The sequence below is a fragment of the Doryrhamphus excisus genome, chromosome 13 (assembly GCF_030265055.1).
Source record: "Doryrhamphus excisus isolate RoL2022-K1 chromosome 13, RoL_Dexc_1.0, whole genome shotgun sequence".
Lineage (NCBI taxonomy): Eukaryota > Metazoa > Chordata > Actinopteri > Syngnathiformes > Syngnathidae > Doryrhamphus > Doryrhamphus excisus.
This window is the reverse complement of record NC_080478.1, coordinates 12,319,865-12,336,282: the sequence shown is the minus strand read 5'-3', so window position 1 is coordinate 12,336,282 and position 16,418 is coordinate 12,319,865. Positions and strand designations below refer to the sequence as shown.

General features: G+C 39.6%; 3 protein-coding genes across 3 annotated transcripts in view; all 3 read right to left on the bottom strand.

Moving 5' to 3' along the window:
- Positions 1-296: 296 nt before the first annotated feature.
- kcnk17 (potassium channel, subfamily K, member 17) lies at positions 297-4,956 on the bottom strand. Its single transcript, XM_058090976.1, has 5 exons — positions 4,302-4,956; positions 1,603-1,717; positions 1,242-1,408; positions 993-1,161; positions 297-912 (listed from the first exon to the last, which is right to left on the bottom strand). The coding sequence occupies exons 1-5, from the start codon at positions 4,515-4,517 to the stop codon at positions 662-664; spliced, it is 918 nt and encodes a 305-aa protein (XP_057946959.1). The 5' UTR covers positions 4,518-4,956; the 3' UTR covers positions 297-661.
- A 1,415-nt stretch (positions 4,957-6,371) lies between these two features.
- Positions 6,372-10,477, bottom strand: LOC131140393 (potassium channel subfamily K member 16-like). The gene is made up of 5 exons (XM_058090778.1): positions 9,662-10,477; positions 9,060-9,174; positions 8,817-8,983; positions 8,563-8,719; positions 6,372-7,447 (listed from the first exon to the last, which is right to left on the bottom strand). Exons 1-5 carry the CDS (start codon positions 9,959-9,961, stop codon positions 7,236-7,238), a joined length of 951 nt encoding a protein of 316 aa, XP_057946761.1. The 5' UTR covers positions 9,962-10,477; the 3' UTR covers positions 6,372-7,235.
- A 436-nt stretch (positions 10,478-10,913) lies between these two features.
- kif6 (kinesin family member 6) overlaps positions 10,914-16,418 on the bottom strand; it is a 45,748-nt gene continuing 40,243 nt past the window's right edge. Inside the window, exons 17-22 of the mRNA XM_058090523.1 lie at positions 16,269-16,356; positions 16,007-16,142; positions 15,210-15,286; positions 14,263-14,349; positions 14,112-14,177; positions 10,914-13,167 (exon numbers count right to left, since the gene is read on the bottom strand). Of these exons, the coding sequence (XP_057946506.1) occupies positions 13,023-13,167; positions 14,112-14,177; positions 14,263-14,349; positions 15,210-15,286; positions 16,007-16,142; positions 16,269-16,356 (599 nt within the window). The 3' untranslated portion in view covers positions 10,914-13,022. The remainder of the gene's footprint in view (positions 13,168-14,111; positions 14,178-14,262; positions 14,350-15,209; positions 15,287-16,006; positions 16,143-16,268; positions 16,357-16,418) is intronic.

Below are 16,418 nucleotides of genomic sequence, written 5' to 3'. Positions count from 1 at the left end.
GGATAGGCAATCAATAAATAATAGTTTCTTAGAATTAACGGGAGAAATGTATTAATTATTAGAATGTATATAAGGTATTCGGGTCAGGAAAATAATCAAATTTAAAACATTAAAAAATGTACATTAAAAAGTTATTTAAGTTATTCAAGTTATTTATCCAAATAATACTTCTCATAGGGTTCATTAATTAACTTGATTGATTATTGTACTTTTTAAAAATACAATGCAAAAAATATATATATTTATTTTTCGATTACAGGCATTTCCCTATTTTTGGTTTTCTGTGGTCCTCTTTGTAAATAGTAATAATAATAACAGTATGTTAGAATACCACCTCCTTTTTCTCTCCATGGTAAGGCTTTATTCTTCCAAATTTATTGTAAAATCAGCATTTTCACCATTTTAATGTTACTTCTCCTCGACTTTTATTCTCATAATATTTGTTTTACTCTAATATTTCTTCATAATATATACTGTATATATTTCCAAAATTTTGTCTACAAAATTCAGGAAGCATTTAGTGTTTTGAGAAAATAATATAAAGTATATACAGGTATATACAATAAATAGCAACATAATTGGTCATCAGAGTTGGTTGTGTTATAATATCTTTAAAATCAACTAAATATGTATTCCATGCGATTGTCAAACCTTTTGTACTTTACTGCTTCAAAGGTGGCCCCTTGACCTCCTCTTGTTCCTCCAGCTGTGTGTCAGGGTTGTCGCTCCCCACACCACCCGACTGTTCCTCCAGCTTATGCCCCCCCCACCTCTGTTTGAGGTGCATGTTGAGCCGCTCCAGCATGTCAATGGAGTGGTTGATGACAAGCGCCAGCCAGGCCAGGCCGAAGAAGATCCAAGAGGCAATGATGAAGCTGTACCACTCTGGGTACACTTTGTCTGGGTTGTCGTCTGCAAAGGAATACCCAATGATGTCCGAAAACGATTATATGAACAAAGTTGAAATGTGCGTCAGTGTAATTCAACGGTACCGGCCACAAAGTCTCCAAAGCCGATGGTGCTGAGTGTGATGAAGCAGTAGTAGATAGCTTGTGAGTAGGTCCAACCTTCATGTAGCTGGAACACGATCATGGGGACAACTAAAAAGAGGAGGACTCCAGACAGGTAGGACAGCAGATGAACGAAGAATCGAGTACATGTCTACGTGAAGACACAAGGAAAGATGGGAAACATTTCACTTTGGTGGACAGGAGCGGAACGGTCAACATTCTTTTCCTCACCCGTCTGCCGGTCTTCCCCTCCAGGTAGTTGGAGATGTTTCTCTCTATTACGAGCATGTACTTGCCCACTCTGTTGAGCACCACCATGTTGAGTGGAATGCCAAAAAGGGCGAAGAACACACAGAAGATCTGACCAGCGGTGGAGCTGGGACTCATGTTTCCATAACCTGGAAAAAACTCAAACAAGCAACACTTGTCACAATTGCACATGTTTGAAAAGGAGTCGGAAGAAGCAGAACTTATTTAATCCTTCTTTGAGTCTCAATTTGACAGTTTTCATTAAAACAATGCCATTCTGCAACCATATCTAAATCGCAGATGATCTCTCTGTATCTAGTGTCCCCACACCTCGGGTACTAACCTATCGTCGTGACAACAGTGGCGGCAAACACAGCTGAGCTGGTGAATTTCCAGAATCCATCTGTGGTGCTGTTGCCTTTCAAACTCAAGCCCACTTTTGAAGAATCTTGGACAACCTGACAAACAAAGCAAAGCCACCACAGACACACCTGAGCATGGACGTTTGTGTTTTTTTTGGGGGGGGGGGGGGGGGGGGGGGATCATGACATTGCTCAGAAGTATGTCGCTGAGTCTGTTACATAACAATCAGGAGGTCATCGTCTGTGTGGGAAAGACTTGATACTCTATGATGCAAAAAAAAAACCTCCTTTTTTCTTTAAAAGGTTTACAGTACATGAATAAAGGTCACTGACTCAGGGACATTGACTCATCAATTAATGATGGCGTTGGCTACACTCCTGAATCCTAATCACGTTGTGGGAAAAGTAACTTTTGACCTTATTGCTGTTCAGATATTCCCACATAAACACAAACATTTAGTTACAGTTGCACAAAAAGGAGCAGGCTGCACTGTGTTTGAGTGGTTAGCACACAGGACACACAGCCAGGAGACACAGGTTCAATTCCCTGTGTGGAGTTTGCATGTTCTGCATGGTTTTCTCCGGGTACTCCGGTTTCCTCCCACATTCCAAAAAACATGCTAGGTTAATTGGCGACTCCAAATTGTCCATAGGTATGAATGTGAGTGTGAATGGTTGTTTGTCTATATGTGCCCTGTGATTGGCTGGCGACCAGTCCAGGGTGTACCTGGGATAGGCTCCAGTATGCCCCGCGACCCTCATAAGAATAAGCGGTAGAAAATGAATGGATGGAAAAAAAGGAGCAGGAAGATGCCAATTTGAAATGTATAATTTACATTGTACGTTTTCTTTTCATATTCAAAAAAAAAAACTAATTAATAAGTGGGCATATTAAATATTTGATTTCCTTGTAGTCGAGACGATGTGATTTTTGATATTTGTCCAGTTCCTTGATGTCTTTGTAAAAATGAACTTGGCTCCAGTCGTTTAGTTAACTTGATGTAGATTTTCCAATTAGGGTGCCTTTAATTCTCCCCTGCTTCCTTAATTGGGGTGCTTTCTTGGTGATGTCAGTATTGTGATTTGTCAAATACTCGCTGATGTAGACGTTTGTTGCTCTGTTGAAGCAACTCCCTATTTTTTTCTCATCCTAACCTCTTCAATATTGCTTAAAGGATGCACAACTAGGACGTTGATTCCGCCAATAGAATCAGATGTGTGACTATTAAAATGTCACAATGAAATATGCCTCTTACATGCATTTGATCTTGGCAAGAGCTGTTAGTTTGGCCACCATTGTGAGTGAAAGCTTAAAATTCAGAGTGCACCCATGACACACGGTTATTTGAGCTGTCATCTCCACCAAAGCGAGTTTCCTTTGGCGAGGATGTGTGGTGAATAAAAGTGGAGGATGTGGTGCACATTTGGAAGTGTATGATGGGTCAAATGTGACCCCAGGGTCCAACTCTGAATGGGACATGGTTAGAACTTTGGCCTGCTTGTCAGAAAAAGTCACACTTTGCACTATGCATGACTGTAAATAATAACTTCAACATCTGAGTCATAATTACATGCATATATTGCAATAAATGTGCTGCAACAGTAAAACATACACACAAATAATGTACATATCTTGCATATTAGATCAGAAAAACAAAAAATGACATTAACTTAATACTTATATTTATTTATCTCTACTGATACTTAACATACAACATCTGTTGAAGTATTTTAAGGAGGAGACATGCAGTCTGACAGTGAAGTGTAAAAACAGGATGCAAGCATGATGATTGGTGAGATGGAAATCAGATGTTCCCCCATTTAAAGCCACACGGTGACAGCTACTCTCAATGAACAGACTGTAGTCGGGCCAAAATCCTTTATAGCTTTTGCATGATGCAAATGAAAAACATATCTACGGAAAACATTATAGGAGCATATGACAGAAAAATGTATTTTATTGTATTTTACAATGTCACATTGTATTTTCATTTGAATTTCTAATATATTGAAACACCAAACCTACTGTAAGAGTGAGGTGTGACTACAGTTTTTAAACCACCCTTGACAGTACATGAAATGAAAAAAGTGGTGGCACTCCAGAGCTTTTTTGCATCCTAATTTTCATGCAAATGGTTTAAAAAATGTTTCTGAACTTATAATGGGCCAATACTAACAAACACTGTATAAACGCCACATTTCAAAAAAAGAACATCATACCGACAGTAAAATATGGTGGTGGTAGTGTGATGGTCTGGGGCTGTTTTGCTGCTTCAGGGACCTGGAAGAGTGGCTGTGATAAGAACCATGAATGGGACTATGATTTCTGCTGTCTACCAAGTGTGACTGAATTACAACAATTCTGCAAAATGAGCAGGCCAAAATTTTTGTCTGATAAGAATATTATTATTATTATTTTAACCCATGTGTATGTGTACTCTTTTCATTAATTCATTTTCTACCGCTTATCCTCACGAGGGTCGCAGGGGTGCTGGAGCCTATCCTAGCTGTCTTCGGGCGAGAGGCGGGGTACACCCCGGACTGGTCGCCAGCCGTGTGTTACTCTCTTAACATGTCAATTTTTGCATTGCTGTCCTTTTATTTTATTACAGTCAAAACCTATTAAATATGATTTAACTAATTAAGCTTCCACCTAATTATTAGTAATAGTGTTCCTCACCTGAGCCACTTTCTCAAGGCCATCTTGGTCCAGACACGTGTACGTCGACAACAACTTTTGCTTGCTCGTCAACAAAAGGCTGATGTCCTTTTGTCCGAGATCTCCCTCCAGCTTCCAAAACACCACACCACCGATAAAGATGTAGAGTACATAAACCAAGCCCAGCATAAGGATGGAAGGCACTCGGGCCAAATGGAATATTTCCTTGAGGCCCATTTGGAAGAATTTTAGGGTAAACTCCAGGAGCGGCTCTCCTGCTGTGGACAACAAAACATGCGACTTGACTTGACTTGACAATGCAAAGGCAAATAAAACCTCACACCTGAGCTACTCTTTCAATCACATCAGAGGCCTGCCATGCAAATGTGGTGCAGAGAAAGGAGAAGAGTGAGAAGAGGGAGAGATGCTGGATGTGACCAATGCAAAGAATAGAACGCAGAAAGGGCAAATAGTCACATCACAGGAACTGATGCTCTGCCCCTTACCTATACATAGCGGTTGGGGGAGACATCTGGATTAGTCCCAGTCATGACCTGTCAGGTGGTGGATCCATCGGAGATCCACAGGTGTCTCTGGCTGAGCGCTGGGGGTCCGCATCAGCTCCAAGTGCCAAATCTTACCACATGAAATCTGTCACACACACTAGCATCTTTGCTCATCCCTTGGCTTCAGTTTTATCAATGTCATCAACTTTGTCTTTCTTATACATTATTACTAACTTTATTACTAATATTACACAATATATTATATTGCACTATTGCAACAGTTGTTGCTGTATCTATGCTTGGTTCGTCCTCGTCCTCTCGTCTCTCCTGTCCATCCTCAGGTTGTACCGCCATTTTTTCCAATCAGACTCCATGACTAGATCCTTGCTGTTCCTGCACCCGATGTGTATCTGGCCTGAATAAAAATGGACGCCATCAGAGGTAAAAGCCACTTTTCTCCTTTTTTGCCACCTGGGATCTCCTCTGCTTCTAATGTGCTCTCAGGCGACCTGGCATCCTGATTAATGTGTTTGCTTTAGATAGCCCAAACATGCTCAGTTTGCTGGAGTTTCCCATCAGCACACAAACACAGATGTTGGCGTCCGGGTATACAGTAAAGTCACCGGCTACGCTGCTATGTACACCTACTAAATTGTACAAGCTCCATTAAGAGATTGGCTTTAACAAAGATAATAATGTTGAGTCTTCATTGGCACTATTAGAGTGGTATTACAATTAGTAATATATATTATTATGGGTGCGCACTGCATCATACTGAGAGGTATGTCTTTATCCCAAAAGATGGTGGAGGTGCCCCTAATAATGTTAAAGTACATTACATGTTTACAAACTCAACTTTCTCCTGTAATATGCTGTATTACAACAAACAGTGTACACAAGTGTATAAAATCACTGAGAATAACACAAACATATAAAATCAAAGTATTACAAGATTCCACCCTTTTGTTTATACCAGAGGTGTCCAAAGTGCGGCCCCAAGGACCAACTTGCTTTTTATTGGCCCTGGGCATGTTGTCAAACTAAAATTGTTAATAAAATACAGTTGTCCCATGCCACATTGCACTTCAAATTTTCCGTTTTGTGGTTGTCTATGGCCTATTATTAATCAAAAATATTCATACTTAAGCAAATTTTACATATTTTTTGCCTAAATTAAGCATTTTCAAACGTAAAAGTGGCTAAATCAAGTAAAATACAAATATAAGTCAAGCAGAAAACACATTAAAAGATATGTTACGGTATATGTAGAAGTCAACACTCGTCACTGTCAGTTGCGTTACATTGTGTTACACTGATGAGAAAATAGCCACCACAAGAAGTATGAATCTGAAAGTAAAAAAAAAAAAGGAACAGCATAGGTGATATAAATATAAAGGTCTGTGATTGGCTGGCACCAGTCCAGGATATACCCCACCTCTTGCCCAAAGTCAGCTGGGGTAGGCTCCAGCATACCCCTGCTACCCTAGTGAGGATAAGTGGCATAGAAGGTCAGACTTAGGTCAGAAAGAGGTTTTCTAGGAAGGAAGATTGAAGACAACTGTTGCCAAAGACAGAACACGTGTTTGCAGCGAGACGCCACATACGCCATCTTCCTGTTTCGCCATGAGTTTTTTCTTCAATCAATAGTTTCTCATTTTGTCAAAATTATGGTACTAGAACTTTATTTGGCTCCATTTGGGTTTATAGTATTGTGGAGAAAAACACTACTGAATTCAAGAAATAACTCATTTAAAAACAGGAAGGAGGCAGTGGTTGATCTCGCTGCCATATTGTGTCTTTGTTGACAATCACGTCAAGAAACAGTTGAAGGTAAAAGTAACCTTAAATGTTGAATCAATTAATGTCCATTTTGTTTGGAGTCAGGTCTTTTGGAGCAAATGAATGACACTAACCAATGTTTCACTGTATTATGGTGTTGGATCGTCCACTAATTTGATACGTCACCTATAACACAAAGCTGAGACCTCCATGTTTTTTGTTCAGATAGCTTAGAATTTATGACCTACATTTGTTTGCCTCTATCAGCCCTGCAATGCCAGTTTTCTTCACACTTGTTATATTTTCCCAGACTGTTCAGACCAAATATACAATCATCTATATTACAAACTTCAAACTTGTGTCCAACTGTCCAACTACCCTCAATGGAGACCGCTGGTTTATACAGTATGGTGACGCTTACTGGCTTACTGAGGTAGACTTGTAGTGTTTTTCTTAGCAACACAACACAAAAAATAATAAATTCATATAGGCAAAAGTACAACATGAATGACAAAAAGGGTGAAAGATTTGTTGTGGTGTACTGCTGGACTGGTAGCTCGTCAACACACCTACAGTCAATCAGCGGTAATCAATCCCACGCTGGCTGTAGTCAGTTGTGTGTACCACTACGCTGCCAGTGACCTACAATGAATGGATTTCACATCACGTATCAGATCTTTGAGGTGTTCTCCCGTTTATTGGATGACACATCCTCCTCCTCCTCCTCTTCTTTCTTAATACCTGGATGTGTCAGGCCAACTATATACGCCATTATCCTGGTTCCCAAGCTGAGGATAAGGGCAAGCCAGGCCAAAGCAAATATGATCCATATGCCTGCCAGGCTACGGTACAGAGATATGTAATCCTTGCCTGGGTCGGTACCTGCAAGAAAAAAAAAATCTGAGCAGTGTACATTATAGATACATTTTACTGTAGCACAAAAGTTGCTGATACTTCAATTGGGACCCCGCTCCCCCCCATTAAGGACATAGCAAACACCCGCTGTGTATCAAGAGCCCGTCGGATCTACTCTGGCCCCCCACACCCCCAGCATGGACTGTTTTCTCGCCTGGCATCGGGCAGAAGGCTCTGCAGCATCCGCTGTAGAACAACCAGGTTTAGCGACAGCTACTTCCCCCTGGCCATCAGACTGCTCAATGCCAAATAAGCCCCTCTACCTGCCCACACACATAACTAAAACTTTAAATTATTGTTATTTATTCTGAATTATTTGTACAAATTACAGTTTACGCTGTACATTGTTCATATTTGATGTAATCTATTTATTATTTATTATTTATTATTTATTATTTATTATTTATTATTTATTATTTATTATTTATTATTTATTATTTATTATTTATTATTTATTATTTATTATTTATTTCCCCACTGAGGGACGAATAAAGGCATATCTTAATTTTATTATTTATTATTTATTATTTATTATTTATTATTTATTATTTATTATTTATTATTTATTATTTATTATCTATTATTTATTATTTATTATTTATTATTTATTATTTATTATTTATTATTTATTATTTATTATTTATTATTTATTATTACACAGGAGCCAGGCAACGACATTTCTTTGGCAATTTCACTGCTGTGTTATTGTGCAATGACAATAAAGAAAGTCTATGTCTACGTATGTCTAAGTGTTAAGTGACAATATACTGCACTATACAGTATATAGTAATATCTTGTTTATCACAATTAATTGGTTCCAGACCTGATTGTGATGAGTAAAGGATTCCTAGGATTCCATAGGATTCCTGTACCATTACAAGACCAGTGACTGACTTGGTGCTCAATGCTTCACTAAAGCAATGCACATCCTTTGAACATTTGCCGATAATGTGCCCCTTATGCAAAATGTGTCCCCCGTGTATCATGGGGCCCTATTCACAGCACGTATTCTGCATATAGGGCGGGTCAGCCCTGCACTACACTACCAACGCCCTTTCCTCACATAGTCTAAGGATACTCACCCACCACATAATCTCCAAACCCAATGGTGCTGAGCGTAATGAAAGCGAAGTAGAATCCTTCGCCAAACGTCCAACCTTCTACATAACTGAAGAGAAGAGGAGGGATGACCAAAAACAGCAGGCTACCCGCGACGAAGAAGGAGATGACCGCCAAAGCCTATAGCACAGGAAACACATTGTTTTTAAAACTCAGCAAAACAAATACACTTCAAAGCATCATCATTTGGCATAAACTACTTCATAGGTCCATTTACCTTATGTGGAACCACAGAGACCATCCCTTTCTCCAAGCGACCTAAGTGAAGGGTGAGACACTTGCCCAGTTGTTTGAGGAAGGTCAGGTTGAGTGGGATGCCACACAAGGCATAGAACACACAGAACACTTGACCACACACGGTGCTGGGAGAGAGGTTGCCATACCCTGTGGACCGTGGGAGGATAGGACATTCAACACAAGCAAGACATTTAAAAAGATTCAACCGGTACAAGGCTCTCACCTATAGTGGTGACCACAGTGCCGGCAAAAAAGAAGGAGCTGCTGAAATCCCAATTACTGGGGTTAGTGGAGTTGCCCGAGGGATTCACACCCCTTTCCCAGGCGTCTAAAATCACCTGTGAATGCACCAGCACAGTCATTCAATTATTCCTTATATAGTAATGTTTTACCAAACTGAAATATACTGAAATATATGAACTATAATGTTGGTTAGTACATCATAGCATATCATAGCAAGAAGACCTATATAGGCTGTGAGCCTTTAAAGCATCAGTCATCAGATTCACAGCTTTTAAACAAATTAATGAAACGTCATAACAATTGGTACATAGTAACATGAATGACATGAATGATTCTTCATTGATTTAGCCTGGTAGTTAACCACTTAGCTCTTTGTTAGTATGTACAGTACTTTGGTTCTAATAAAATTGATGGTTCCATGTTTCCTTTACCCCTCTTACTTCATATTTGCAGAGTGATTAACACAATATTGTATTGACAAACTGTCAGGGTTACAACTACATTGACCATGTTTTCTGTCAATTATCCCATTCAGGGTTGGTCAAAAGCAGTTTAACAGACGGGAACAAAAACAAGTCAGACCTGAACAAACTTCTCCAAGGCTGGTCCATCCAAACAAGTGTAATTAGCCAAGAAATTCAGCTTCTCCAGTTGGAAGTGGTTTCGGTTGTTTCTCTCAGCCTCTCGCTCCAGGATCTGGAAGATGATGGCGCCAAATAGCAGGTACGTGAGGTGGGCCAGAGCCAAAAGTACTGTCCAGCTCACTTTGACCCGGACCAGCTGGAACCTCGCCATCAAAAAATTGCCCCAAAGCCACAATGGACTGACGGGCTTGTGCTCAAATTGAGGTTTATTAGCAGTGGGGAAAAGCCTTAACAACATCAGAGGCTTTGGAGAAATACTTCCGAGTAAAGTGGGGCCATTATTGCTGAGCCAGACCAAAAAATCTCAAGGTTGATACTTAGTATATATATTTTAGTTTTAAAAGTGTTGCTCTTGTGTAAATCTGTGTCTAGTGATAACTGGATGGTGCTCAAAGGTAGAGAGCATCCCTATTCACTGCTCTTTCTCTGATTGGTCAGCCAGGGCCAGTATCAGCCGGGTTGTGATTTATGGGTCGCTTGTGTGATGACTAAACACCTCTTCTCCATTAGAGCGACATCTGGACACATACACACACACGCCCGTGCACAGACACACATTCAGTGTTAACGGTTTCCACTAATAAAGAAGCATCTTGTCTGCAGAACAAAAGTTAATGTTTCACCTGTCTGCTTTCGGTCGGTTAAGCAGTCCAGCAGAGTTGAACATTGCAAGGACAGATTTTTCTAACTCAAAGATGGCTGCTTGAGCAATCATTACTATTTTTATTTTTACCACTACATGGTGGATTGGTGGCTTCTAAACATTTCAGATCATTCCAAATCAGAAAGGGGCTTCATAAGAGAAAATGGTTTTACCCCAGTCTTCAGGAGTTCAATACCTGTGTCTTTTACTGAATACCAGTCTGTCCCTGATGTTATTCTTGGTGAGAAGCAGAAATATCCTTGCTGGTGAAGCCCTTTTTGTGCTAAGCAATAATGACTGCATGTGCTTGCTTGCAGGTAATCATGATTAACAGAGGAAAAACAAAGTACCAACCCCCAATCCGTCATTCACACTTAATCAGGGTGTCATTACTTGTCAATACTACCTATATTAAAACCAGAGAATCACTAACATAATATCAGCAGGTCCTTTTGTGGCAGGACTGAAATGCACTGGAAATGTTTTTTTTAATTTTTTTTATTAACTTTCATGACAAAGAAGTAATTTGCAATTAATTGCCATTCCCCTTATCACTTTTCATAACATTCTAGAGTATATGCAAATTGTAATCATAAAAATTGAAGCAGTCGACTTTGTGAAAATTAATATTTGTGTCATTCTCATAACTTGTTGACTTGTGATTGACTGTACTAGTATTAATAGTGGTAATTCTCCTATATTACCTCACACTTTGTTTCAAATGTCATGTTTTTACAAGATAATTTCCTGCTGATCTGCTGACTGATAAGTGGCATGGTTTATGAAAAACTAAAACAATATGATTGATGTAAAGCATTTGATCAGGATAGGTGCCTTTAGGACAAGGGATCACATTTGGCAATTTAAAGGTAAATCAAAATGGACATTTCATAGCAAGTGATTTCTTCCAGACATGCAGTATGATCTGAAGTACTGTACTACATGTTGTCAGATAACGTCATGTATACGTCATATATGCAATATTTCTACACTTGCGCTTTGAAGGAAGCAATCAAAAGAATTAAACAGATGCCTGGATTTACTTTAAGAAGACTCAAGACTGTCTCCAAGGCAAGGCAGGATGCAAATTGTGCAGCTGCTTGTCACCTGTCAAACAAATCAATGCAAAGCCACGCAAATAGGTTGGACGTGGTTGTTCATTCTTTTGGGGGTGAGTGTTCAGTAATGGCTCTGAGGGGACAGGTTAGTTCAGATTGATGAACGGCAGATGCTGACAGATGCAGTGAATTAGTCAGAAGCCCTGAGACAGCAATGTGGGATGGATCTGCATTGGTGGCATGGAATTTGCATTAATGCAGTAAAGTGAAAGGATAAATAGCACAACTTTGTGTTGTCAGTTCACTCAGAGGTGCACAAACGTTGTGTAGTTCTTCTTGTAGGCCACTATAAGGACTTTCTTATGAAGTGCTTATGACTTGCTCTTATGCAAAGACTGCGTTTCGAGCCAGACTTAAAGGGACTGATTGCAACAGATTCCTCCTCCTGCCTGCAGGGTGCTCATGTTCAAATGTACTGCTAGCATCATAGCCTACCCTTGTCCTGTTTGACTATGCCTGATGTAACATGCACACATGCACTAGTTATGTTGGCTGTCAGCTAATGATAGCGATTTATTTTTACTATTGTTGTTGTAATTTACAGAAAAGGGATGTTCTCGTTATGAACATTAGAGATCATGTATTTCCAGTAATGTACCTACTTCGCAAGGTGCTGTAAAAAGAGTTTTCCTACTGCACATATATTTATAACTATTTATATTTGCAGTCTTTGACAGTTTGCCACGTGTAAAATAGTAAAACCGCACAGTAAAATGAAATGCATTCATGTTTGAGCACATATTAACTTTGAAGAAGATGACTCACGACAAAGAAGCACCCAAAAATGGCATAAAATGCCAGAGTTTGAATTGTGTGATTTTTGACCAAAACGTAAGGGGGGTGTATCGTTTTTGTTTTTTTCAACTTGCTTCTAATGCACTTTTCTGGTCAAAAACACAGTGGAAACCTCTGGAAACAACATTTGTTCAGATCAAATGGATGACACAGTTTGATTTATACCAGGCTGCGGCTCATTATTACAGAGGCAGCATCTCTGGCAGGATGTGTGTTGGCACAGGATCTTAATATGGTTGGGATCCAGTTGTTTTTTCTTTCTTCTTGATCATCTGTGTAAAATGTACAATATGTGTACATTGTACAGGTATGGCAACATATGCACTGTAAAGGCCCATTGACATCATTGCTGAAATGTCTTCCTAAATGTGTTTTGTTTTTGCCTGATGTCCTTGGACACTGGGCCACTACTCTTTCTGTTTATATAAGCTCAGCCTTTTTGGTACCACAAGACATGCAAATCCACTTTAACATCTGCCAAAGCAAACAGCTACACAAAGGTCAGTGCGGGGGACAAGCGCAACGACGAAACAAAGTTAGAAAGATGTGCACGGCTTGAAATCCATGCACCATCTGACCTGCCAGAATAAGCTACATTTTATATTAGAAACATATAATCTGATCTCTAGATTGCAGACTGCATATTGTATATACAAAAAATACATCCATTGGTTATAGTGGGGACTCATACCTGATACCACTAGAGGGCAGTGTTGACTGTAAAATAGATAAGGTGAAACAAGTCAGCTTCTGTGTTGTTTGTGTGTGCTCCCTGTCCTGTTGAGGAGGTTTTGTCGGGCTCTGATGAAGGCCAGGATGTCTGCATCAGCCTGTTGGTCTCCAGTCAGTGGGATAGAAGAAGGGGACAGTGAAGATGTGGAAAGGGCTCTGAAAGACAAACCCATGATTAATGCAGCTTAACGCATATAGTATAGTCTGTATAGAGAATGTGGCAAACATCCAGTAATTTGTTACTTTAGAAGTGTGTTCATGTTCCAAATGTTTGAAGCTGTATATATATTAGCATTTCTATATAAACAATAATGTCTTTGTTTAACTTTTACAGTGCTATAGAAGATAAATGAATGGCTACCACAAACATATGTGACACATTACGGCAAGCACTGTTTTCACCAAGACAGTTTCCATGGTTGCAGTAAGTATCACCCTGTGCAGCATGGCTTTGAATGCAAAGTGACTTTCTAGTGACCTTAAGTACTTGAAGCAAAACAATGAACCTCTAGTTTTTTCCTGATGTGCTGAATGGCACTTTGCATGCTGTTGTGATGAGTGTCTGTGAATTGACATTGCCAAGCACTCGTCATTGATACGATGTAGAAAATGCATCAATGTGAATCTAAGAATATGAAATTGTAACATAATTGAGCATTACAATTCATTCATTCATCATTTTCTACCGCTTTTCCTCACGAGGGTCGCGGGGGGTGCTGGAGCCTATCCCAGCTGTCTTCGGGCGTAAGGCGGGGTGCACCCTAGACTGGTCGCCAGCCAATCACAGGGCACATATAGACAAACAACCATTCACACTCACATTCATACCTATGGACAATTTGGAGCATGTTTTTGGAATGTGGGAGGAAATCGGAGTACCCGGAGAAAACCCACGCATGCACGGGGAGAACATGCAAACTCCACACAGAGATGCCCGAGGGTGGAATTGAACCCTGGTCTCCTAGCTGTGAGGTCTGTGCGCTAACCCCTAGACCACCGTGCCGCCCCAGCATTACAATTAAAAACTAAAAATAATATACTGTACAAATACTACAATACAAATAATACAAGTTTAATTGCCGGGTTCCTGTGTCTTTTACCTCCACTCTGATGAAGGTGTGACCTCAGACACTTCTTCCTCTGGCATCCTACCGGGAATGACAATCCTAAAATGGAAAGTGGCTTAGATAAGCATAGGCTAACCCACACACAAGCACAAGTCTTACTCAAACTTCAGAGATGGTGACTAACCTAAAGTTCTGACCGGAAGAACTGGAACAGGCTCTGATTGGGTCAGGTTTGACAGTGCCCCACGCACCAGGTATAGCTGGCATATATCTGTTTGACCCACAAGAGGGTGCACAAATGCAAATATATTTATTCCAATGAGTACTGCACTATTGTTGTATACCTAACCAAGTGAACAGTTGGGAGAGGAAAGGTTGCCCTCTTTTACTATGACTCCTTTGATACGACCCCACAGTGTAACTACGAGTCCAGTTCGGAAGCAGGATTGACAAATTTTGAGGAAATTAACAAGACAGTCCCTAATAAGGAATGGTTTTGCAGATGGTGGTCACAGATGATTTCCCTTGCACATTCATTTTGGCTGATTCTTGCATTTTTTTCAGTGTCCTTGCAGACTCCTACATAAGTAGTGCCCTCAGGATGGCACATTCATATGCACAGTATCCACAAGGTTTACTCTGTGTCCCATGTCAAGGGCATAGAGGAGATACAAGGAGAGGTAGCAGGGGCAGTAAGAGGGCAGCAATATCTGGGATGCATGTTTTAAGTGATCCCTTTGTTTCCGAGCAAAGTACAGACTTAAGTACAGATCATAGCATGCTATCAGTCCTAAGAATAACATATCATGACCCATCATGACCCATCTTGTTCCTTTATTCCCTGTCAGAGCCTTAAAAGGGAAGCCAGACTTATAAATTCTATCAAGCATTGCCAAAATACTGTATACTGTAATAATATAATTACAAAGAATGCGACAGATGTTAATTTATTTCACCAAACCTGAATCAAAAGGCACTGTTCCAAAAAATCCTGTGCCTGCTTGACTATATCTTACGGCCTTGCTTTCAAAGAACATCAAATATGCTATAGAAGTGCATACATATTGGCTTTAGGGATGAAGACAAGAAAGGCACAGACAGCAGAGTTTAGTTTTTCCTTAAAGGACTTACTCAAAACCCGGACTACAAGGTGAGGATGGCTGTAAGGTTCCACACGGAGATATCGTTTGACTTCTGGCTTCTGTTTCCTACAAAATACACCTTATATGTCACACAGAGAAACAGATGGGTAATGTCACAGGTTCAATGACTTTGTCATTGCATAAATCAGTGACAAATGTACTAATTAATTAAAAAAAAACAAAAAAAAACAAGGTGCCGTTACTGGCAAGGACAATGTCACATCTCTATGACTTCATCTTTTATCTTTATTGATAATAAATTAAACAGTTCAGCAGCATCTGCTAGTCAGATGTAGTGTCTTAATATCAGCTGTTGTTGGCATAGACTCCCGTTGATGCAAACTGCAAACCTTATTCTTTTACTAAACCCATTGGGAACAAACATAATATATTATTTAATAATTTAAAAAACAGTTATTGTTTGCATGTCTTATTGGGTTACTCTGAATCCTAACTATTTGATAGTAATAGTAATTTAGGATTCGGTCCAACAGTGTATGTGTATACCCCTTAATCTGAATTAATCAGAATGAACCTTATTAATTAATATAAGATTAATATTATATAAGAATTAATCTTATATATATCAAGATGAGTTTCTTGTTTGAGTCGCATGCAGCTCTGATCCACTCTTGAAAAGTCTTCAGCAATACTACAAGGGCTACCAACAGGACTCTTCCTATAGGCCACACTGGCACCGTAAAGAGAGGCTTGTAATGGTTATGTGAATACCATATGAATGTGATTTTTCTACATGGGTAGATGGAGACAGTTAAGGTCATTCACCTGCACTTTGGAAGCCTCCTCATTCCACCACTTTTGGAAGTCCTTCTGGAGTTTGACCTTTGCCCTCTCCAACAACAGCTGGAGGTGCTCAATCTCTGTTTTCAATGCTTTCAGACGTGCAACAGTGCTCTTGTAACTGATGGAAGACATCAGCAGTAAAACACAATTAGCTCATGTCAGCTAGTATGTGGGATTAGTTCATTTTTCTAACTCCTTAATACAACTTATTCAATATTCAATATTCAATATTCAATATTCATACTTTTTTTTTTCTTGCTCAATATTTTTGCGCAGGTTTTCCTCCACTAGGTCCAGGTCCTCCACAATGTTTTGATGATTTCCTGTCACACCTGCAGTAAAAAAAATGTTACTTAAAATACATTCTTTTGAACATTCTAAAGATATAAAAACA

Coding starts and splice junctions, on each gene's coding strand:
- kcnk17 (XM_058090976.1), bottom strand. CDS start 4,517: ATGGGCCTCAAGGAAATATTCCATTTGGCCCGAGTGCCTTCCATCCTT. Junction 1,718..4,301: donor GCCTTGAGAAAGTGGCTCAG/GTGAGGAACACT, acceptor TTTGTTTGTCAG/GTTGTCCAAGATTCTTCAAA. Junction 1,409..1,602: donor CACTGTTGTCACGACGATAG/GTTAGTACCCGA, acceptor AGTTTTTTCCAG/GTTATGGAAACATGAGTCCC.
- LOC131140393 (XM_058090778.1), bottom strand. CDS start 9,961: ATGTTGTTAAGGCTTTTCCCCACTGCTAATAAACCTCAATTTGAGCAC. Junction 8,984..9,059: donor CACTGTGGTCACCACTATAG/GTGAGAGCCTTG, acceptor CACGGTCCACAG/GGTATGGCAACCTCTCTCCC. Junction 7,448..8,562: donor GTTTGGAGATTATGTGGTGG/GTGAGTATCCTT, acceptor TTTTTCTTGCAG/GTACCGACCCAGGCAAGGAT.